The 23,469-nt window shown below is 48.8% G+C and overlaps 1 protein-coding gene across 1 annotated transcript in view; it reads left to right on the plus strand.

Moving 5' to 3' along the window:
• Nucleotides 1–3,729: 3,729 nt before the first annotated feature.
• GPCPD1 (glycerophosphocholine phosphodiesterase 1) overlaps nucleotides 3,730–23,469 on the plus strand; it is a 40,199-nt gene continuing 20,459 nt past the window's right edge. The window contains exons 1-7 of the mRNA XM_054177201.1: nucleotides 3,730–3,745; nucleotides 4,724–4,808; nucleotides 6,033–6,117; nucleotides 12,870–12,945; nucleotides 18,215–18,256; nucleotides 19,557–19,680; nucleotides 22,773–23,019. Of these exons, the coding sequence (XP_054033176.1) occupies nucleotides 3,730–3,745; nucleotides 4,724–4,808; nucleotides 6,033–6,117; nucleotides 12,870–12,945; nucleotides 18,215–18,256; nucleotides 19,557–19,680; nucleotides 22,773–23,019 (675 nt within the window). The remainder of the gene's footprint in view (nucleotides 3,746–4,723; nucleotides 4,809–6,032; nucleotides 6,118–12,869; nucleotides 12,946–18,214; nucleotides 18,257–19,556; nucleotides 19,681–22,772; nucleotides 23,020–23,469) is intronic.

Here is a 23,469-nt window from a genome sequence, read left to right on the forward strand (position 1 = left end):
GCTTATCACAGGTCATAGAATCTTAAGTGTCTTTTAATTACCTGTGGGCCTCTTTGGGAGCAAAATTAGCCAGAACCAGGGAATTTGGGGAAAAAAAAACCATCAAATGAGGAGTGCTGCATGATACCAATACTTGTATAATACATTTGATTTAGGAGTCTTTGTCTTGTGCCTGTGGTGGCACAGCAGTGTCTCCTGCAACTGGGGCTCAAACAATTTCCTGTTCTGCCTGCTTACTCCTCACAGGGATGCCAGTAGTGACTTGCTTCCCTGCCCCTGGGATTTGTTTCCTCCTGCAGCCACAGGTGCAGTCTCTTGTTCCTGACATGGAATCTCTTGTTTTTTTCCTTCTCCCCCACTATAGGAGAGTGCAGACACCCTCAGACAACAGCTCTGCAAGCATGACCTCTTCTCAAGTCACTTTTGAAGTAAGAGGACCGTCTGTACCAGGTACCCAAATCCCATTTGCTTTTGCATGGTTTAACTAGAAGAGCACTGCAGGGGGGAGAGTGTTGAAAGGCTTGGCTGCTCTGATTGCCTCAGAGGCAGAAGGAAGCATGCTGGTTTAAACAGCAGGATAAGTTACTGTGAAGTCCATGAGCTGAGAAGTCCCACAGAGGCAGTCAAAAATGAGATTTGGGAGTTCTACCTTGTCCTTCAAACAGCAGTTTCACAGCATGCTAGAGACTGGGATGCTCCCTGAAGTGGTTGTCCTTGCTTTAAAAACCTTGCTTCTGTCTTCTGTGAGTATGACAGGATGTCAGGGGTTGGAAGGGACCCAAAGAGATCATCCAGTCCAACCCCCTCTGCCAGAGCAGGACCCAGCAGAAGGAAGTGTGTCACTGATGACTGGCTGTGACTCCTTTGGGTCTTCTTCAGGGGACAGCCTCATACCAAGAGACCTCTGGGTGGCCAAAGATTAGCCATAATGTAATACAAACAAACCAAAACCAACCCAACAACCAAAACCAGAGCTCCTGGCTTCCAAGTGTACACAGAAAGTCTGCTCCAACAGAGCTGTGGAGAGAATGCAACATCAGGGAGGCTTTGGCAAGCTTTGAGGCTGGGTAGAAGGCCAGGAGTAGCATCCTCTCTGCTGTAGCTGAAGGAACTTTGCCAGTAGTAGCAGCAGATTCCTTGCCAAGAGGAGGTGGAGAAACTGAAGACCCCTGAGCTTAAAATGCAAACCCAAGCCAAGTCTAGAAGCACCTCTGAAGAGGCAGCTCCAGTTTGTCATCATGGCACTTGTGCCTTTCCTGGGCTAATTAAAGCAGCATTTTACAAGTCTTGTTTCAACCTTGTAGTGTCCTCATGGGGGTGATTTAGGGTGACCCTGCTTCATGTGCCAGTGTGCCTTGCTGAGTGATAAATACTTACTGAGTGCCCCCAGAGCATGACAGAATCACAGCATGGTGGGGGGTGGAAGGGACCTCTGCAGGTCACCCAGGCCAGCTCCTCTGCTGACTCACACAGGAACACACCCAGGTGGGTTTGGAAGGCTTCCAGAGATGGAGACTCCACAGTCTCTCTGGGCAGCCTGCTCCAGGGCTCTGCCACCCTCAAAGCAGAGAAGTTTTTTTTTCCCCCCTTACAGTTAAGCAAAACCTCCTGTGTTCCAGTTTGTGCCCAGTGCCCCTTGTGCTATCACTGGGCTCCACTGTGAAGAGCCCAGCCCCATCCTCTTGACCTCCCCCCTTTAGATAGGAAACAGTTTGCTCAAGAAAGGTCAGAACACTCTTCTGATAGCTAGCTGCTACTGAGAGGAGTAATCACTGAGGTGGCCCTTCAGGGCCTGGCCAGCATGTCCACTTAAGATATACTGCATGCTGACATTTTAAAGAGAGATTCAAATAATCCAGCCTTCTCTTGCATACCTCCACTCAGAAACTCTAACTGTGTGCTACTCAGGTGGTTTTCCCTCTCTCCCTCCCCTGCCAAACCAAGCAGGGGTTTCAGCACAGAGGGGAAAAAGGTGCAGCACCTGACCTAGGCAACTCTGGGCAGTGCATTGCACTCACCCAGCTGGTTGTGGTCTGCATGGGGGTGCTTGCAGTGAGCATCCAGAGAGCCTGGCTCCTGAATTGGAGTTGGAACAGAAGATTTGACCAGAAAAAGGATTGCAGTTCCAGGTGGTCTGTACAGTTCTTTCTGTGAGGTGCTTTCAGGAGCAACTCATCCCCAGGTGACTCCTGGCTTGGGTAGATTTGTTTTGTTTGCAACTCCTGGGGCTGTAGGGGTTTCATAGATAATCCTGGTGGCATCTCCTTTATAACTGGGGAACATGGACAGAATTTTAGAGGTCTGAGGACTTCCTCATGACTGTCCTTTAAGGCTTTGAAGTGCCAGCTATGATATTTGGCTTAGACAAAGATAGTTTCCCTGTTGTATATAGTTGGCTTAGTTACAGACACAGAGATGATGTGCTGAGGGTTTAGCCCCAGTTGGACTTGGTGTTCTTAAAGGTCATTTCCAGCTGAAAGGATTCTGTGTGACTTTCAGCAGTTTGATCCTTGGGAAATGTCAGGTGTGGGCTTGAATTCTGTTTTTTCCAGGCTCTGCTGTCCCTTCTGCTCTAAGCCAGCTCCAGACAGGGCTGTTGGTGTCTTCTCCTCCTGTGCTTTGGTGGGAATGCAGTGATAAAAAGCAGTCCCTGTGGGTCCAGCAGGATTGGTGTTGCATTCCCAGTCTGAGGACAGGAAATCACCATCACAGGAACTCCTATCTTGCTTTTGATTGTTGCTTTTTGTCTACCAGTCTGGCCCCTGGTATCTCCTGTGGATGAGGCATGAAGGCTGGTCCTGGATAGCTTCCCCCCTTTTCCTTAACCAGTCCCCCAACCCTAATTATGGGGCTAATTTGACTTCAGATTAATCCCCCAATGTCATCTTTGGTTGAAGAGTGACTTTGAAATTTTACATGTAAGCATTTCATAGAATTGTGGAATCAAAGAATTGTCTCAGCTGAAGAACACCTTTCAGATCCTCCAGTCCAACCAGTCTCTGACTCTGCCAAGGCTGGGGCTCAGCCACGGCCCTCAGCACCACAGCTCTGCCTCTTTGAAGTACCTCTAGGGATGGGCATTCAACCACCTCCCAGGGCAGCCTCTGCCAGGCTTTGAGAACTCTTTCAGGCAAGAAGTTTTCTTCTAATAACCAACCTGAACCTTCCTAGGGCAACTTGAGGCCATTTTTTTCTCCTCCTGTCACTTGTTGCATGTGAGAAGAGTCCAGCCTCCTCTCAGGGAGCTGCAGAGAGCAAGGAGGTCTCCCCTCAGCCTCCTCTTCTCCACACTAAACACTCCCAGCTCCCTCAGCTGCTCCTCCCCAGCCCTCTTCTCCAGACCCTTCCCCAGCTTCCTTGCCCTTCTCTGGACCCTCTCCAGCCCCTCAATGTCCTTCTTACACTGAGGGCCCCAGAACTGAGCCCAGCACTGCAGGTGTGGCCTCCCCAGTGCTGAGTGCAGGAGGACAATCCCTGCCCTGCTCCTGCTGCCCACACCACTGCTGATCCAGGCCAGGCTGCTGGTGGCCTCCTTGGCCCCCTGGACACCCCCTGGCTCACCTTCAGCTGGCTGTCAGTCATGGTGATTAGATTTTATTTTGGAACTGCTCAAAACCTCTGGGATTTCTTAGGTTAGAAGTTTAAGGAGGTGGTGGTACCTGTCTGGACTTCAGCAGTTCACATTTTCTTCTTCTTCTGCATCAGATTTTTGTTTCCTTGTGTCTAAAAATGCTGCTGGAACCCTGTAACAGCACAGCAGAAATTTCTCCTTGCCATTTGTGTTTATTTTTGTTGCCCCCACAGTCAGAGACATCCCAAGCTTGATGTTGCAAGGAAGGGTTAGTGCTGTCTGGACCTCCTGGATATCCCAGAGCCAAGCATTCTTACAGTGCTGGGGATCTTTTGGCTTCTTTGTTTGTGTATGCAGCAGGGCAGGCAGAGTTTGACAGTTTGACCACTGTTCTTTCTGTTACCAGCAGGGTGTTTTGATAGCCCAGCAAAGACTGAAAGCACAGCTGCAAAATGAATTCTTATATCTCTCAGGAAGGCAATTAAGTGGATGTGTTGTCTTGGGAGTAATGCTAGCAGCCTCCTGCTCAGCTGTGCTTCCTGGGCTGTTGGGGTGAGCTGTAGGGAGCTCTGGTTTCAGAGGTGCATTATTCAGTGCTGTCAGTCTATGTGTGCAGTCATTGGAAAAAATACAGCATATAGGCAAAAAATGGCTCTTTCTCTACCCATGGACTCTGCTCTGCTCAGACCTCACCTCCAATCCTGCCTCCAGTTCTGCTGTCCCCAGCAGAAGGACCCAGAGCTGCTGGAGTGAGGCCAGAGGAGGCCACAGAGATGAGCCAAGGGCTGGAGCAGCTCTGCTGTGAGCACAGGCTGAGGGAGCTGGGGGTGTGCAGCCTGGAGAAGAGAATGCCCCAGGAGGACCTTAGAGCTGCCTTGCAATAGCTGAAGGGATCCTGCAGGGAGGCTGCAGAGAGACTTTTGCTGAGGGAGTCTGGAGACAGGCCAGGGGGGAATGGTTTGAAGCTGAGGCAGAGCAGGGTCAGGCTGGAGCTGGGGGAGAAGTTCTTCGGTAGGAGGCTGGTGAGACTCTGGAACAGGTTTGGTGTATCTATTTAAAGTATGCACTTAGTAATTCCCTATGGTTTTGTGTACTGATGATTTTGTTGTTTGCTTGGGGTTTTTCCCCTCTTTCTTTTGGGGGTTTTCTTAGGGGAGGTCTTTGCCATATGTGGGAGCTGCAGCGTTTTGGGCAACTGGAGTCCGCAGGCTGCCGTGGTCCTCCAGAGCGACGATCGGTGAGTTGGGAGTTGGGGGCTTAGTTTGTGCCCCTGGAAGTGCCTGCAGTTCCAGAATCAACAGATTCAGTCAGGCTTGGAACTTGTAGGCTCTCCAGTTGCTGATACTGTTAGTAAAAGCCTCCAGTTTTTCTTGTGTTTCATAGTCACAGATGGCACTGGGTTGGGAGGGAGCCTCCAAGGGCATCTTGTGCAACCCCCCTGCACTCAGCAGGGACACCTCCAGCTAGAGCAGGCTGCACAGGGACACAGCCAGGCTCAGCTTCAATGGCTCCAGGCATGGGGCCTCAAGCCCAGCCCTGGGTAGCCTGTGCCAGTGTCTCCCCACTCTCCTTGGGCACAACTTCCTCCTGAGGGCCAACCTCAAGCTGCCCTGCTCCACTTTCAAACCGTTGTCCCTCGTCCTCTCCCCACAGCCCCTTCTGAACAGTCCCTCCCCAGCCTTCCTGTAGCTCCCCATTGCTCCCCATCCTGTCACTCCAAGCCCTTGGATGTTTTGAATGCTTAGGAATGCCTCTAAGAAAACGTTTGAGTGTGCTTTACAGATGAGGCTTCTCCCCTTGTAGCTGCTGTATTTCAAGAGTTTTTTTGTAGACCTTTTGAAGGAGAAACTGCTGTGGATAATTCTCAGTCCTGTAACTGTTCAGCAAGTTGCAGGAGGTTTTTATAGTTGTTCCCTTTTTAACCTTGAGGAGTTGTTACTGTGGCTATAAAGAGATGGGGAGAAGGCTGAGAGTTGGATTAATACTCTGGAGTGGTTTGTGTCTGTAGAAGCATGAGAGTACATGAAGAGAGTTTAAATGCAGCAGAGGAATTGTTCCCTTCATGTGGTGCTCTGCCTGTCACTGTTTGCATGATGCAGGAAAGCAGGGCTCGCAGGATGCATTTAGGGTTCTGTCAGGGACCTGCTGGGTGATCTTGGCTTGAGCCCTTGAGTTCTTGCATCATGCTTTCCCCAGCTGTTAAACCAAGATGAGAGTCCTTGCTACAGCAGAGCACTTCAGACCTGGAGATTAGAAAGCAGAGGTTCAGCTCTAAGTAGCCCTTGTGCTTTGTGCCTCTTAAGTTACCGTGTGGGGGAAAAACCTCCCTTGGAGCAGCAGACTGAAAACTTTGCTTGAGAATATCACTTAGGACAGAGGCATGGCTGAGGTGACTGCCTGGCTGTGTTTTGAAACTGTTGGCTTTTGTGTTTTGCTCTGTTGTTTTTTTTTCCCCCCACAGTCAGCTATGGAAAACTACAGTAGAGCTTCCCAGAGGAGTTCCTGTTTGCTATCGCTATTTTAAAGGCTACTTCCTAGAACCTAAGGTATGTATAGCATGTTCTAGTTTAAATTGGCTCCTCCTCAGTCCAAAAATTGCCCTTCTTGAAAGTGGGGGAGGAGGAGGGGGAGGGAAACCCAATCAGCAAACTGTTGGAGTTAAACTTTTAGTTGTTTGAGAAACAAAGCTTCAGTTGCAAAGTATGAAACGCTGCACCGCTCCTGGAGAGCCCAGAGTTCACCTGGGGAAATGCATGGCCATCTGCTGCTGCCTTCATCATGGTTCAGTTGTCTTCTCTCTTTCATGGCAGTTAGGGCTTGGAGATCCCCAGTGCTAGGGAAGTGCCTGGTGCTGTTAGAAAGCTTAAACAGTGTGGTGAAGTTCTCCTCAGCTCTAGCGGAGTGGTGATGACTTCCACCCTAAGAACTGAACCTGGACTTCAGCAGGGCAAGAATCCCAAGCCTGTAAGCAGGTGCTGGCAGGAGAAAAGTTGCTCAGTGTGAGCATGGGGATGGAAATCCACCTGGTCCAGCCACAGGCCTTAGAAGGAGTGCAGATTGTTCTTGGTGAAGCAGGAGGAATGCCAGCTAGCTTTCGTGCTGCACCATTAGCACGTGTTAGTCTCAAAGGTTAAAGGAGGAATGGGCTGGCTCAGGCTTTTCTCTGGGTATGTGTCCAGGGGTGTTTGCATGACTTGGGAGGAGAGGGGAGGAAGCCCAAGGCAGGCACAGATGTGTTCTTGCAGGTATTTTTGTCAGAGGTGCATGTGAGCTGAGCGTATGGGGCTGGATCCCTGTCTGTGGAGATCATACTGGGGTAAGGCAGTAGGGCTGAGGAAGCCTTGAAGTGATCTGGGAGAGTCAAGCAGCTGCTTTGTTTTTCTTCATAACAAGTAACAGCTGTAAGAAACAACCCATTTGACACTCTTCTGGATGCCCTACTCCATTAATGTCCTGGAGATTTTCCCCCTGGGCTGTAATTATGGCATTATGGAGGCTGTAGCTAAACGTGCAAAGGAGTTAGAGAATCATCTGGTCTCTGCCTTTTAAACCTCTTAAGTTACTGTCCAGAGCATGTAAGCTTGTGTCAGCCTTTCCTGCCCTGAAGAAACACCTGACAGAGCTGTCAGTTCAGTGAAGGGTGCTGCCTTTCAAAGAAAGACAAAAGACTGCAACTCTGGTTTGGTTTTCCTTTGCTGCATGTGAAATAGCCCTCCTCTGAAGCTGCTGTTTGGATTGTTATTGGGAGGCAGAAGAAGGGAAGGCAAGTAAGAGATTCCTTCTTCTGAGGCCAAAAGCAGATCAATTCTTACAGCCTAGCAGCTCTGATGGGACTCATGTTTTGTTTTTTCACAGAATTTTAGGGGCTGGAAGGGACCTCCAGAGATCACCCAGTCCAACCCCCCTGCCAGAGCAGGGGCACCCAGGGCAGGGCACACAGGAACACATTCAGGCAGGTTTTGAATATCTCCAGAGAGGGAGACTCCACAACCCCCCTGGGCAGCCTGCTCCAGGGCTCTGTCACCCTCACAGTGACAAAATTCTTCCTCCTCTTTCCATGGAGCTTCCTCTGCCTCAGCTTCCACCACTGCCCCTTGTGCTGGCATTGGGCATCCCCCAGCAGAGCCTGGCTCCAGCCCCTGGGCACTCACCCTGCACATCTTGATCACCAGCAAGGAGCTCACCCTCAGGCTCCTCCTCTCCAAGCCACAGAGCCCTCAGCTGCCTCAGGCTCTCCTCCTAAGGAAGATGTTCCACTCCCCTAATCATTTTTGTGGCTCTGTGCTGGACTCTTCCAGGCAGTTCCCTGAGGTTCTTCCTGAGCTGAGAGGCCCAGAGCTGGGCACAATACTCCAGGTGCAGCCTCACCAGGGCAGAGTAGATGGGGGGAGGAGAACCTCTCCTAACCTACTAACCACAGCCCTTCCAATCTACCCCAGATCGGCTTTGGCCTTCTTGGCCACCAGAGCACGGTTTTTCTCTCTTTGCCAATGCAAATGTAAGGAAGAGCAGCACATTTAGTGCCAGCAGGCTGGCAGCAAAGGTGCCCCTAGGCAAGGCAGTTTGTGTTGTGACCTCTGCCCCAGCTCACACTGTGTGTTGGTGAGTGTGTTTCCTCAAGTAGGTGCTCTGTGCCGTGCACGCTCTGCGTACCGTGAGCCGCAGAGGCTGCCGAGGTAAGTAGGCATTTTATGGACTCCCAGCCTAAAGAGCTGCTGAGGTGTTGAAAGGAGGGGAGGGGAAAAAAAACCAAACCCAGAAAAGCACTCTTCAGAACAAAATGTGAGTTGCCACAGGAGGTGGTTGTCTGCTTCGTGGTGTCTAGCCCGTACCTGTGGCGTGCACAGGAGTTGATTGCCTGTATCTTAGAAGGGTTTGCTGGTTTTGTTTAAGACAAGCTTTTCAGCCTCAATGTTTGCTGCTGCTGCTTGGAAATGCTGTTGAAGAACAGTGAGAAAGCAAAATCCCTCAGTTCCAACAGGAAGGTAGTGCAAATGAGGCAGTGTGTGGAGAACCTCAGCATTAACAGCTCTGAGAAGATACTTCGGAGTGGAAGTGTTTTATGTGTTTGCATTTGCAGTAGGCCTTTGCTTGTGCTCATCTCCTAAATTTGATAAGCTTGCTCTACAGGAAACCCTCAAACACTGAGCACTTCAAAGCAGTGCCATGCTCTGTAACAGGGTCACTTGGACCACCTGTGTAATCTCAAATGCATGTTGAGGTCTGAATAGATGAATTTGACACCACATAACCTAGCAAATCATGTCAAAGACAGATCTGACTTCCATTACTGTTCCTTTCCTTCCTTACATCAGCTGCATCTTTGAAGATGCTTGAGATGGATATGGTGGGAAAGCTGAGGGTGATCTGTTTTATACAGAGAAACAATAGTTCTCACATAGAATCATAGAATGGTTAGGGTTGGAAGGGACCCCAGGGATCATCCAGCTCCAACCCCCCTGCCATGGGCAGGGACACTTCACACTACAGCAGGTTGCTCACAGCCACGTCCAGCCTGGCCTTCAGGTGCTGGAAGGCAGCTCTAAGGTTCCCCCCAGAGTCTTCTCTTCTCCAGGCTGATAAGAGTCACTTGATAAGCTAAGACAGTCATTTAAATCCTTTTGCTTGAGGTTTGTTCTTTTTATGGAACACTCTGGTAGCAGTGACCTTACTGCCAGGACCTTGCCATGTTTTATTCTCCACATACTTCACATGTAGTGGAGGGGATGTTGAGACTCCAGATGCCCCTTGTCTGGAGACTTCTGCATATCCTGTGATTCAGGAGAATGTTTTGATCTGCACTGTTTGCATGCTGCCCCTTTGAACAGCCTGCCTCATTCTGTTAAGCTCTGTTCTTTACTTGGTTGTGGTTTTTTCCAGCAGTGAGAAAGCATTACAAGTTTAGGGTCATTTCTTTCCAGGAACTGTTATCCATGCATGCAGCAGGACTTTGAAAACTGAATTATTAAATTAGTTTGGATTTGTGTTGTTGGTTTTTTTTTTTTTTTCCCCCCACACTGTTGCTTAATTATAGAGGGTTCAAATGAGTCCTAAATGTAGTTGTCCAAAATGTGACTCAACCAAGTGCTTGCACTGTGGTTATGAAGGTGAAACTTGGGTCTAGACTGAGGAATTTCTTGAGTATCAGAATGCTTTAGCAAAGCTTTTTGCTGGACTCAGAACCCCTGGGTCACCTGATAATAACAAAGGAGCACCTCTGCCCTCACTGGCCTGAGGCAGCAGATAGGAAATACTGAAGCTGGAAAGCCCAGGAGATGGAAATTGCCTGCTGTAATTGGATTCATTTGAGATGCTGTTGCCTTGCAAAGTCGGCTTATAAGCTGTCTTTATTTATAAGCTGTTGGCTGGCCAAGGTAGTCACCAGGGCTTGGATGACTTGGATCATTTGTGCTTAATTATTTCATTGTCTCCTACATGATAGAGTGATGCAGAGAGGTTGTTGTCAGCCTGGATCCAGCATGAGCACTTGAAGTGGGTGGATGTTCTTGAAACATTCTTCTCAGAAGCCAAATGCAGTTGTGTGGAGCTTTTCAGATCCTCCTCCTTGTTTGTCCTAATGCTTGCTCTTTTCTGTTGCCTTCAATCAGGAAGTTTAGACCTGGGCTCCTGAACTGTATTTGAATGTCCACAGAAGTGCTGCTTTTTTTCCCTTCCCCCTTTTTCTTCTTTGTCTTTTCCAGTTCAAGAGGGACAGGGATCTACTGGAGCACTGCCTGATGAGGAGAGGCTGAGAGCCCTGGGGATGGTTAGTCTGGAGAGAAGACTGAGAGGGGCTTTAATAAATGTTTATAAATGTGTGAAGACTGGGGTCAAGAGGGAGGGGACAGGCTCTGCTCAGTTGCACCCTGTGATAGGACAAGGGGTGATGGATGGAAACTGCAGCACAGGAGGTTCCACCTCATCATGAGGAGGAACTTCTTCCCTGTGAGGGTCCCAGAGCCCTGGAGCAGGCTGCCCAGAGAGGTTGTGGAGTCTCCTTCTCTGGAGCCTTTCCAGCCCTGTCTGGCTGTGCTCCTGTGTGACCTGTGCTGGATTCTCTGGTCCTGCTCTGGCAGGGGGCTTGGACACAATGATCTTGAGAGGTCCCTTCCAACCCCTCACACCCTGTAAGCCTGTGAACTGAGATTGTGATCTGCTGTGAAAGGAGGGAGAAGAAACTTCTCATAACTTCTTTTTTTTTCCTTGCTAGAAATCCCTAAGAGTGAAGGTTGTGGCAGCAGGTGAGGAGGAGAGGAGTGTTAAATTAAACCTGCCCTGCAGCAGGAGTAAGATGACAGCAATAGCATCATTTAATTGGTATTTACCTGCATCCTGTCTTCAAAATATTACTGTAAGCATTGTCTGGTTTATTCTGGACTGACACTTAAGTATAGGGTCAGTATATGTAAGTATATTAATACATGTTAAGTATGTATAAGTTTCAAAATGCAGTGGAGAAACAATTTGCTTGTAGCTGAGACTCACTGATCAAGTCCTACCTACTGAGTGCTTCTAAAGTACTTGGTGTTTGCTGTTCAGTCCAGAAGCATAGCAGATGACACGTGTGGGATGCAGGTCAAGAAGTGCCATCTGCTGCTAAAGCATTTCTTTGGTGAGCTGTGAGATAACAAACTGTTATGGTGCTGTCCTTACAGTGCTGAGATGGAAGTCTCTGCTATAGACTTGTGAGGGTTGGAAGGGACCTCAAGGACCATCCAGACCCTCCTGCCATGGGCAGGGACACCTCACACTACAGCAGGTTGCTCACAGCCACAGCCAGCCTGGCCTGAAAAACCTCCAGGCAGGAGGCTTCCACCACCTCCCTGGGCAACCTGTGCCAGGGTATCACCACCCTCATGGGCAAGAACTTCTTCCTGATACCCAATTATCATCTCCCCACTTCTAGTTTTGCTCCATTCCCCCCAGTCCTATCACTCCCTGACACCCTCAAAAGTCCCTCCCCAGCTTTCTTGGAGCCCCCTTCAGATCCTGCAAGGCCACAAGAAGGTCTCCTGGGAGCCTTCTCTCCAGACTGCACAACCCCAACTCTCTCAGTCTGTCTCCATGGCAGAGCAGCTCCAGCCCTCTGCTCATCCTCATGGCCATTCATTTCCTCCTCTTGTTACCCACTGGTTACCTGACAGCTTTAACCTAGAAAGCTGTTTCCAACCGAAATTACTCTGAAGGAAGAGAGTGAGTTCCTTTTCTGCCTGTCTGACCTGTGGCTGTGTTTGTCACCAGATGTAGCCTTTGGAGGAACACTAATTTGTTTTACTTTTGCTGAAAGAATCTGATTTATCCCTCCCCCAAACAGAACAGCCTGCAGGGGCCTCACTGCTGACTTGACTGGGTCTGGTCCTGTCTTCTTTTTGACCTTCTGATGCAGCAAAATTCCTTGCATTTAGGTTTTAATTAGCTGGTAAATGATCTGTTCTTTTGCACCACAGCAGAGAATCACTGGGTTTTGGAGACAAGTGCACTGTGAGGGAAGAACCTCACCCCTGCAAGCTGTTAACTGCATGAGCAGATGCTGAGTGCTCTGGGGAATGGGAGAGAAAGACTAAAAGCAAGGAAGGAAAAGGAAGTCATTTTTGAGGGAGTTAGAAGCCCACCCCTGCAAACTGTTAGCATCCTGGATGGGTGGATGCCAAACTGCTAACGTTCTGGATGAGCAGATGCTGAGTGCTGTTGGGAATGGGAGAAGAGGACTGCAAACAAGGAAGGAAAAGAAAAGAAGTAAATTTTGAAGGCTTTAGAAGCCCACCCCTGCAACCTGTTAACTGGGTGACTAGATGCTGAGTGCTGTTTGGAATTGGAGAAAAGGAGGAGGGGAAAAAGCCAGCCTGCTGAATGAGTGCAGAGACACTGAGGGGGGGGGTTCAAAGCAAGCCCTGCAGAGTAGCTGTGAGCTGCAAAGATGTCATAACTCCATGTAACCTCTCCACCTCGTCAGCCTTTCTCACAAGCTTTGTCACCTGCAGGGGTAAGAAACCAGCCTGATCTGTTTTGCTTTCTCCCTTCCTTTTTATTTTGTGTGTGTGTGTGTGTGTGTCTCTCTCTCTTTTTCTCTCTGTACTCCCCTACCTCCCCACCCCCTTGTTTTTCCTCTCTCTAAACCTGTAAGATTCGGCTCAGAACCACCCCAAACAGCTTCATGGATAGAGGGGGAAAAAAAAAAAAGAAACAGAAACAACATTAAAAATAAATAAATTTTAAAAAGATTAAAAAAAGAGATAAAATAGTGAAATCAGATCTACCAAAAGAAATTATTGCAAGACATTTAACTTTTAAATTACAGACTATCGATGGTCCCTGCGAAGTCATAGTTCACATGTGGGAGACTCATCTACAACCACGATCAATTACCCCTTTAGGTATGGGCCTCGACTGCATCTCCTTCAGGCATATGCTGTAAGGGTTGCTGCTGTGCTGCACAGGTGGTTCAGAGGGATGGCTGAAAAGCCAGCTGGGAAGGATTGGTGGCTTGGAGGGATGAAGTGCTGCCGAGTGGTTGGTGCTGCTGTTCAGTGGGGTGGTGGTTGAGGGGGAGGGGGGATTGGTTGGGGTTTTTTTTTTCCCTTGCACAACACTGTGGGCCTTGCTCTCACACCAGCAAGAAGTGGCTGCAGAAATGGAGTGGAGGTGGGAAGGGAATCCTTGGCTGCCATCCTTCACCTTGCCTGGGGTGCTGCTGATTCTCATTTTCCTTTATTGTTTAAATTGGGTTTGAGGTAGGGGGTGGGGGGGGGTTTGTTTTAGTTGTTTACTGGTTAATTTTTGGGGGGCCCTTTTAGTGTTTCAATTTTTGGGGGTGCCCCTTCTAGTGGGAGCATTTTTTGGGGCCCTTTAGTGTTTCAATTTTGGGCTCCCTTTTAGTGGGGAGCATTTTTGGGGGCCCCCTTTTAGTGTTTCAATTTTTGGCCCCCCCTTTTAGTGGGAGCATTTTTTGGGGCCCTTTAGTGTTTCAATTTTGGGCTCCCTTTTAGTGGGGAGCATTTTTTGGGGCTCCCCTTTTAGGGTTTCAATTTTTGGGCCCCCCTTTGAATGTTGAGCTTTTTTTGGGGGGGCCCCTTTTAGTGTTTCAATTTTTGGGCCCCCCTTTTAGTGGGGACCATTTTAGGGCCCCCTTTTAGTGGTGAACTTTTTGGGGGGCCCCCCTTTGAGTGGGGAGCATTTTTTTTGGGGGGCCCCCTTTGAGTGGGGGAGCTTTTTTTGGGGGCTCCTTTAGTGTTTCAGTTTTGGCCCCCCTTTTAGTGGGGACCGTTTTGGGGCCCCCTTTTAGTGGTGAACTTTTTGGGGGCCCTTTTAGTGTTTCAATTTTTGGGGGGCCCCCTTTTAGTGTTTCAATTTTTGGGGGGCCCCCTTTTAGTGTTTCAATTTTTGGGGGGCCCCCTTTTAGTGTTTCAGTTTTGGCCCCCCTTTTAGTGGGAAGCATTTTTTAGGGCCCCCTTTTAGTGTTTCAATTTTGGGGCCCCCCTTTTAGTGGGGACCATTTTTGGGGGGCCCCCCTTTGAGTGGGGGAGCTTTTTTTGGGGGCCCCTTTAGTGTTTCAATTCTGGGGCCCCCCTTTGAGTGGGGAGCATTTTTTTTTTGGGCCCCCCTTTGAGTGGGGAGCATTTTTTTGGGGGGCCCCCCTTTGAGTGGGGGAGCATTTTGCCATTTTATTACTTATTTCGATGTAATTGTGTGTAATTGTGTTTATTATTATGTTTTCCATGTAACCCTGTACTTTCTGGGTTTGGTTTTATTCAGTTGGAATCGTAACACTTTTCTGGCAGCCTCATTCTTTGGGGATTAAAGATCCCTCTCTTTTTTTTTTTTTCCCCCCCTTTATTTGGTGTTTTCTGTTGGTTTTGTAATCTCATTGTTAGTTTGTTTTTATTCATTTGGGATATTAAGAATTTTCTGGCAGCTTAATTCTCTGAGACTAAGGATCCATATGATTTGTTTTCCTGTATTGATTGATTTTTGTGTTGGCTGGTTTTTTTTGTTTGGGTTTTTCTTGTTGGCTTTGAGGTTGTTTTTTTATCCTTATTTTTTTGCTTGGCTTTATTCATTTGGAATTTTAACATTTTTCTGGAGGCTTAATTCTTTGACACTAAGGATCCTTATTTTTTTTTTTTGTACTTTATTGATTGATTTTTTTGTGTTGGATTTTTTTTTTTGTTTGGGGTATTTTTTTTGGTTACATTTTATCATTTTTTAGTACTATATTTTGTTTGCTTTGATTCATTTGGAATTGAAGCACTTTTCTGGAGGCCTAATTCTTTGAGATTAAGGATCCTTATGTTGTTTTTTTTCCTTTATTGATTGATTTTTATGTTGGATATTTTATTTACTTGAGGGTTTTGTTTGCTTTATTACTTTCCTAATCATTATTTGTTGTTTGCTTTGATTCATTTGGAATTGAAGCACTTTTCTGGAGGCCTAATTCTTTGAGACTAAGGATCCTTATGGGGTCTCTTTTTCCTTTATTGACTGACTTTTATGTTGGATATTTTATTATACTTGGGGGTTTTGTTGACTTTATTACTTTCCTAATCATTATTTGCTGTTTGCTTTGATTCATTTGGAATTTAAGCACTTTTCTGGAGGCTTCATTCTTTGAGATTAAGGATCCTTATGGGGTCTCTTTTTCCTTTATTGATTGATTATTTCTGTTGGATATTTTATTTACTTGAGGGTTTTGTTGGCCTTATTACTTTTCTAATCATTATTTGTTGTTTGCTTTGATTCATTTGGAATTGAAGCACTTTTCTGGAGGCCTAATTCTTTGAGATTAAGGATCCTTATGTTGTTTTTTTCCTTTATTGATTGATTATTTCTGTTGGATATTTTATTTGCTTGAGGGTTTTGTTGGCCTTATTACTTTTCTAATCATCATTTGTTGTTTGCTTTGATTCATTTGGCATTTAAACACTTTTCTGGATGCTTCATTCTTTGAGATTAAGGATCCTTATGGGGTCTCTTTTTCCTTTATTGATTGATTTTTCTGTTGGATATTTTATTTACTTGAGGGTTTTGTTGGCCTTATTACTTTTTAAATCATTATTTGTTTGCTTTGATTCATTTGGCATTTAAGCACTTTTCTGGAGGCCTAATTCTTTAAGACTAAGGATCCTTATGTTGTTTTTTTTCCTTTATTGATTATTTATGTTGGATATTTTATTTACTTGAGGGTTTTGTTTGCTTTATTACTTTCCTAATCATTATTTGTTGTTTGGTTTGATTCATTTGGCATTTAAACACTTTTCTGGAGGCTTCATTCTTTGAGACTAAGGATCCTTATGTTGGTTTTTTTTTCCTTTATTGATTGATTTTTCTGTTGGATATTTTATTTGCTTGGGGTTTTTGTTGGCCTTATTTTTATTTATCATTATTTCTTGTTTGTTTTTATTCATTTGGCATTTAAACACTTTTCTGGAGGCCTAATTCTTCATGTTTATTATTATTTTTTTTAACTTTCTTGACATCCTGTTGGATTATTTTTGTTGGTTGGGGTTTTTTTTTTGGTGACATTTTATCATTATTCTTTTTAGTGTTCTATTTTGTTTGGTTTTATTCATTTGGCATTTTCTGGAGGCTTAATTCTTTGAGACTAAGGATCCATATATTATTATTATTAACTTTTCTTTAAAGACCCTTTTTTCCCCCAGAGAGAATTGGGGGGTGGGGGGAGGAGGGTTATGAAGTGGCTGCTGGTTTTGCTTGAACATTTGGGATTGTAACCATTTTCCATCAGGAATTTGGGGTGGTTGTGTTTGTTTTTTAAAGCAAAACCAATTCATGAGTTAGGGCTTCTTTAAGTGAATGCTTTAACGAAGCACCTGCCTGGGTTTATTCCCCCAGCAGTGCAGCAGGAAGGCCTTGGGCTGGAAGGAAAGGTGGCTTGCACACCTGCATGCAAGTTCCTCCTGCTTCTCTGAATGGGGGGGTGGGGAAAGCGTGTTTGTTTCGGGGTCTTTTTAAATGTTAAGTGGCTGAGCTTAACCTTGAATGTAGCTTGTGTGATTTCCATCTCCGCTGCTGTGGGATTGCATGGTTTGTGGCTGTCCTTCCTGGGGTAGCAGGGGAGCCTTCCTTCCTGGGGTAGCAGGGGAGCCTTCCTTCCTGGGGTAGCAGGGGAGCCTTCCTTCCTGGGGTAGCAGGGGAGCCTTCCTTCCTGGGGTAGCAGGGGAGCCTTCCTTCCTGGGGTAGCAGGGGAGCCTTCCTTCCTGGGGTAGCAGGGGAGCCTTCCTTCCTGGGGTAGCAGGGGAGCCTTCCTTCCTGGGGTAGCAGGGGAGCCTTCCTTCCTGGGGTAGCAGGGGAGCCTTCCTTCCTGGGGTAGCAGAGGATGCTTCCTTCCTGGGGTAGCAGAGGATGCTTCCTTCCTGGGGTAGCAGGGGCGCCTTCCTTCCTGGGGTAGCAGGGGATCCTCTGCTCTTAGGAATTCCTGTCTGTTAAATACCTCCCGATGCGCTGAAAGGCTGGCTGGTGTGAAAGCAACTTTGGTAGTCATGGAAGACACCTACCCATGGTCACGGTGCTGTGTGTGTGTCTGTCCCCCACCCTCCCCCTTGCTGTTTTATGCAGTTCTATTAAATTTCACTTGAAGCAGTTGTGTTCCTGGCACAAGGTTGTGTTTCTGGATTTGCCACTAACCAGTCAGGGAAGCAGCCTCCCCTCTGTTAGGGGCTAGATATGCTCTCTAGATGTGGATAACATCAAAGGCTTAACATTGAGTTGTTGTTGTTGTTTGGGGTTGTGTTGTTGTTGTTTTGCTTGTTTTCCTCCCCAAGTGATGCTCAGTGCTGTATGAGGAGTCTGTGAGAAAATGCAGCCAACTCAGGGTCCTAGCATTTGGTTGTTGCAATCCTAAATGCCATTAGCTTGTGGTTATTGGCAACCTAACCCTAAAGACAATTAGCCTGTGGGTGTTAAAAGCTGAGGGCAGGGCAGGCCAGGCTCCACGGTTCTGTGTAGGGAAGAATGGGATGAGTGGCTGTGGAGACAAAGGGTTGTGAAGCTTTCTGTTTTGAGGACAGCAGTAGTGTGTTTAGGCTGCTGCAGGTCGGTTGCTGCTGGTGAGGTTTGTTTAACCTAGTGCCTAAAGATTTCAGCCCTTAAAACATGGGAGAGGGCAAGGAGGACAGTCAAGGTGAAATGAGTGTTTTGGGTAGTTCACCCTGGGCTGGGTTTCCTCCACAGGGGCAGGCTAAGCTTTCATTGCAGATGTGCAGGACAGCTTCCTTGTCTTCTTGGAAGGAACTCAAAAGGGCTTGGCCACTAACAAGAAAAGCACCTTAGAGAGAGGGAGAGAGCATCTCAGAATGCTGCAGCAAACTAGGGAGCTCTGCAGCCTTGCTTTTCTCGGCTCAGCTGGTTGCCTGAGGTGTAGAACATCCTCTGGCATTCTGTGTGGATGTTTTTTCTTGCACAAACTTAAGCAAAAGCCTAAATGGGGGTGGGGGTGGGGGGTGGGAGGGAAGCTTTCTAGGAGATTGCAGTAAAGCTGCTTATTCTTTGTCTGGTTCTGTTTTTTCTGCCTTTTGTTGTTTTTAAGAAGTGGTAAAAGTAGAGTTAATTGAGCTTGACAATGCCTCTAATGTGAGCACTAATGAGTTTCTTCCCCTCTTTCTGTTTTCCCCTTGCTTTCAATTCTAGAAAATGAAATCACAATCGACGATGGATACTTTGGAATCCGTAGTAAGTGACAGCTTTTGGCCTTCCCTCCTCTGCACATAGGGGTTTTAAACCAGACTGGGGGGGTGGGGGGGAAACATTGTCAGGGATTGAGTGAAAGAGATAGATTTGGTTTTTTTTTTTCCCCTGTCCTGACTTAGAATCACAGAATTGTCAGGGTTGGAAGGGACCTCAAGGAGCAGCCAGTTCCAACCCCCCTGCCATGGGCAGGGACACCTCACACTACAGCAGGTTGCTCACAGCCAGCCTGGCCTGAAAAACCTCTAGGGACACCTCCCTGGGCAACCTGTGCCAGGCTCTCACCACCCCCATGGGCAAGAACTTCTTCCTGACATCCAATCATCATCTCCCCACTTCTACTTTTGCTCCATTCCCCCCAGTCCTATCACTCCCTGACACCCTCAAAAGTCCCTCCCCAGCTTTCTTGGAGCCCCCTTCAGATCCTGCAAGGCCACAAGAAGGTCTCCTCGGAGCCTTCTCCTCTCCAGACTGCACAGCCCCAACTCTCTGTCTGTCTCCTGAGCAGAGCAGCTCCAGCCCTCTGCTCACCCTCCTGGCCCTTCTCTGGACCCCTTCCAGCACCTCCAGATCCTTCCTACACTGCTTTGCTGGCATTGATGATGATGAGCTAAGTCTCACTCCCAGAAGGACATTGAGGGGCTGGAGAGGGTCCTGAGAAGGGCAAGGAAGCTGGGGAAGGGTCTGGAGAAGAGGGCTGGGGAGAAGCAGCTGAGGGTGCTGGGGGTGTTTAGTGTGGAGAAGGCTGAGGGGAGACCTCCTTGCTCTCTACAACTCCCTGAAAGGAGGCTGGAGCTAGGTGGGGATTGGTCTCTTCTCCCCAGAAACAAGTGACAGGAGAAGAAATGGCCTCAGATTGACCCAGGGGAGGTTTAGGTTGGAGATTGGAAGAAACTCTTGAGTGAAATGGTTCTGAAAGCCTGTGAGAGGCTGCCCAGGGAGGTGGTTGAATGCCCATCCCTGGGGGAGTTTCAAAGAGGCAGAGCTGTGGTGCTGAGGGCCATGGTTTAGCCCCAGCCTTGGCAGAGTTAGAGACTGGTTGGATTAGATCTTAGAAGTGTTTCCAACCAAAATAATGCTATGGTGCTAAAAGCCAGCAACCAATTCTCTTGTCTCCTTTGGGCAGCTCATAGAAGACAGATGAGAGGATGCACTCAAGTGCTCTGGGAAGTAGCATTGAGCAAGGCTGGTGATAAGGAGGGCTGTTTGTGTGTGTGTTAAAGCCTCTAGGCTTCCCTGAAGTGCAGCTGTTAACTTGTTTCCTCCTCTGTTTAATGTGTGCCAGATGGTATTGAAACAGTGGATGCCGGGTGGCTGACGTGTCAGACGGAGATCAGGCTGCGGCTGCATTACTCGGAGAAACCTCCCGTAGTCATCTCCAAGAAGAAGTTTAAAACATCAAGGTTTAGGTCAGAGCCTGCTCACATCTCCCTTTGCAATGCAGGGGATTCATTTTTTAACCTAGTTTTAGCCTGTAAATGAGCTTTGGGTTGTTGACAGCGACGTCCTTCTCGGGTTGCTTTTCCCGGCTTCGAGCGCTTGGCTTGAATCTGCTGCTACCACTAAACCAGTGCTGTGCTTCCCTTGCCTGCTTTGCTGCTAAGGCAGTGGCAGAGTCACAGAGACATTCAGGTTGCAAGGGAGCCTCAGGAGCACCAAGTCCAACCCCTGACCCTGCTCTACAAGGCTCACCTTTAAACCATATCCCCAAGCACCACATCCAAACCATCTTTAAACACCTCCAGGCTCACTTTGCTGAGCTGAAGCTTAATTTTGTACTGGTTTTAATGCATTTTTATCCCCACCTCCCCAGGGGAAAGTTCAATGAGGATTAATCCTTATATCCTGTTCCCTAGTACTTTGCAGTTTTTCCTTGTGTGTTTTAAAGCAGGCAGAGAGAGAGAGAGAGAAAATTTTCTGCAGCCTAGTCCTTGTCTAAATGGGATGGTTGAAATCCACACCTGGTGAGAATCATTGAATGGGGTAGCTTCCAAGGGACCTCCAGAGGTCATCCAGTCTGACCCCCTGCAGTCAGCAGGGACACCCTCCACTAGAGCAGGTTGCTCAGAGCTTTGTTGAACCTGACCTTGAGTATTTTCAGGGGTGGGGCTTCAGCTACCCACCTGGGCTACCTGTTGCAGTGTTCCAGCACCCTCATGGTGTAGAACTGGTTCCTCACATCCAACCCAAGCTGGATGCATTAGCTTGGATAATCTGCTTGCCAGCTTCTGCCTCAAAAGTCAGCTCAGGGTGGGGACTTTGTGTGCCTGCCCCTTGCTGTGGCAGTGCCATTTGTCAGCTTGATGGAGAATCTCTTCTCTTTTCATATGGGCATTGAGAATGCAGCCTTAGTGCAGAGCTTTTCTGTGACTGTGTCTTTGGGGTATAGCTTCAGTTTCATTAATGAGTTGACATCTAACTAATTAAAGGATAATTCTTTATCCCCAGCAGCAGCTGAGATGATTCAGGAGAATTTGAGTTGCTCATCAGTGCTTCCATCACTGGCATCATTCATTCTGTGGGGAAGGTTTGCTCTCTGTAAACAGGAACTCTGAGTCCTTACAGAGAGGCTGATCCTTCCCAGCCCAGGAGGTTTCAGAAGTTGCATTGTTGGCTTTTCAATGATGATCTTTTCACCTCTCCTGAGGGACTTACTAATGCCTTCAGATGCTCTGGTTTGTGTCTGATAGCATACATTTGTCTGCCTTATCAGTGTGCCCACAGGCTTAGCTGTCTCTTAGCTGCCACCAGTGTTCAGGCATTGATCTGCAATTATTGCTGCTATTTGCAGTGCTGTTCATTAGCCTTTGGGCATCTACAGGCTGCCTGCAGCCCTGTCCTGCAGGGAGAGGTGGTGGTGAGGGGAATCCCTGTGGTGTCTCCAGGCTGCCTGCAGCCCTGTCCTGCAGGGAGAGGTGGTGGTGAGGGGAATCCCTGTGGTGTCTCCAGGCTGCCTGCAGCCCTGTCCTGCAGGGAGAGGTGGTGGTGAGGGGAATCCCTGTGGTGTTTCCAGGATGCCTATAGCCAGCCCTGTCCTGCAGGGAGAGGTGGTGGTGAGGGGAATCCCTGTGGTGTCTCCATGCTGCCTGCAGCCCTGTCCTGCAGGGAGAGGTGGTGGTGAGGGGAATCCTTTGGTGTCTCCATGCTGCCTGCAGCCCTGTCCTGCAGGGAGAGGTGGTGGTGAGGGGAATCCTGTGGTGTCTCCATGCTGCCTGCAGCCCTGTCCTGCAGGGAGAGGTGGTGGTGAGGGGAATCCCTGTGGTGTTTCCAGGATGCCTATAGCCAGCCCTGTCCTGCAGGGAGAGGTGGTGGTGAGGGGAATCCTGTGGTGTCTCCATGCTGCCTGCAGCCCTGTCCTGCAGGGAGAGGTGGTGGTGAGGGGAATCCCTGTGGTGTTTCCAGGATGCCTATAGCCAGCCCTGTCCTGCAGGGAGAGGTGGTGGTGAGGGGAATCCTGTGGTGTCTCCATGCTGCCTGCAGCCCTGTCCTGCAGGGAGAGGTGGTGGTGAGGGGAATCCCTGTGGTGTCTCCAGGATGCCTGCAGCCCTGTCCTGCAGGGAGAGGTGGTGGTGAGGGGAATCCTGTGGTGTCTCCATGCTGCCTGCAGCCCTGTTCTGCAGGGAGAGGTGGTGGTGAGGGGAATCCCTGTGGTGTCTCCATGCTGCCTGCAGCCCTGTCCTGCAGGGAGAGGTGGTGGTGAGGGGAATCCTTTGGTGTCTCCATGCTGCCTGCAGCCCTGTCCTGCAGGGAGAGGTGGTGGTGAGGGGAATCCCTGTGGTGTCTCCATGCTGCCTGCAGCCCTGTCCTGCAGGGAGAGGTGGTGGTGAGGGGAATCCTTTGGTGTCTCCAGGCTGCCTGCAGCCCTGTCCTGCAGGGAGAGGTGGTGGTGAGGGGAATCCTTTGGTGTCTCCAGGCTGCCTGCAGCCCTGTCCTGCAGGGAGAGGTGGTGGTGAGGGGAATCCCTGTGGTGTCTCCATGCTGTCTGCAGCCCTGTCCTGCAGGGAGAGGTGGTGAGGGGAATCCTTTGGTGTCTCCATGCTGCCTGCAGCCCTGTCCTGCAGGGGGAGGTGGTGGTGAGGGGAATCCTTTGGTGTCTCCATGCTGCCTGCAGCCCTGTCCTGCAGGGAGAGGTGGTGGTGAGGGGAATCCTTTGGTGTCTCCATGCTGCCTGCAGCCCTGTCCTGCAGGGAGAGGTGGTGGTGAGGGGAATCCTTTGGTGTCTCCAGGATGCCTGCAGCCCTGTCCTGCAGGGAGAGGTGGTGAGGGGAATCCCTGTGGTGTCTCCATGCTGCCTGCAGCCCTGTCCTGCAGGGAGAGGTGGTGGTGAGGGGAATCCTTTGGTGTCTCCAGGATGCCTGCAGCCCTGTCCTGCAGGGAGAGGTGGTGGTGAGGAGCATTCTTGTGTTCAGGAGCTTCTCCTCCAGCTTCTTTCTGGTTCTTCAGTGTTTCGCAGCGACCCTGCTGCGACTTAAGCCTTCGTTTTGCGTTTCTGCCTGAGCAGAGTAAAACTGACTCTGGAAGGCTTGGAGGAAGATGAGGATGACGAAGAGGGCCAAGAGAAAACATCCCCTACAGTCCCTCAGAAAATGGCCAACACTGTGGAGTTCTCCTTGATCAGCAACAACGAATACAAGTGCCGGCACTCGCAGCCCGACTGCGGCTACGCCCTGCAGCCGGACCGATGGCTCGAGTACACCATCCAGACCATGGAGCCTGACAACCTGGAGCTGATCTTTGATTTCTTTGAGGTATGCAGCAGCTGATCTTTGATTTCTTTGAGGTATGCAGCTCTGGGGGTCTTGAGCCTGGAGAAGAGGAGGCTCAGGGGAGACCTTACTGCTCCCTACAACTACCCGAAAGGAGGTTGTAGCCAGGTGGGGGTTGGGCTCTTCTGCCAGGCAACCAGCACCAGAACAAGAGGACACAGTCTCAAGCTGTGCCAGGGGAAGTTTAGGCTGGAGGTGGGGAGAAAGTTCTTCCCCAAAAGAGTGATTGGCCATTGGGATGTGCTGCCCAGGGAGGTGGTGGAGTCCCCATCTCTGAAGGTGTTCCAAAAAGGCTTGGATGTGGCACTTGGAGCCATGGTTTGGTTGTCAGGAGGTGTTAGGTATTAGGTAAGAGGTTGGACTTGATGATCTCTGAGGTCTTTTCCAACCTGGGTGATGCCATGATTGTGTCTCTTCAGAGCTAACAGGCAG

Source organism: Dryobates pubescens, chromosome 39, assembly GCF_014839835.1.
Source record: "Dryobates pubescens isolate bDryPub1 chromosome 39, bDryPub1.pri, whole genome shotgun sequence".
NCBI lineage: Eukaryota > Metazoa > Chordata > Aves > Piciformes > Picidae > Dryobates > Dryobates pubescens.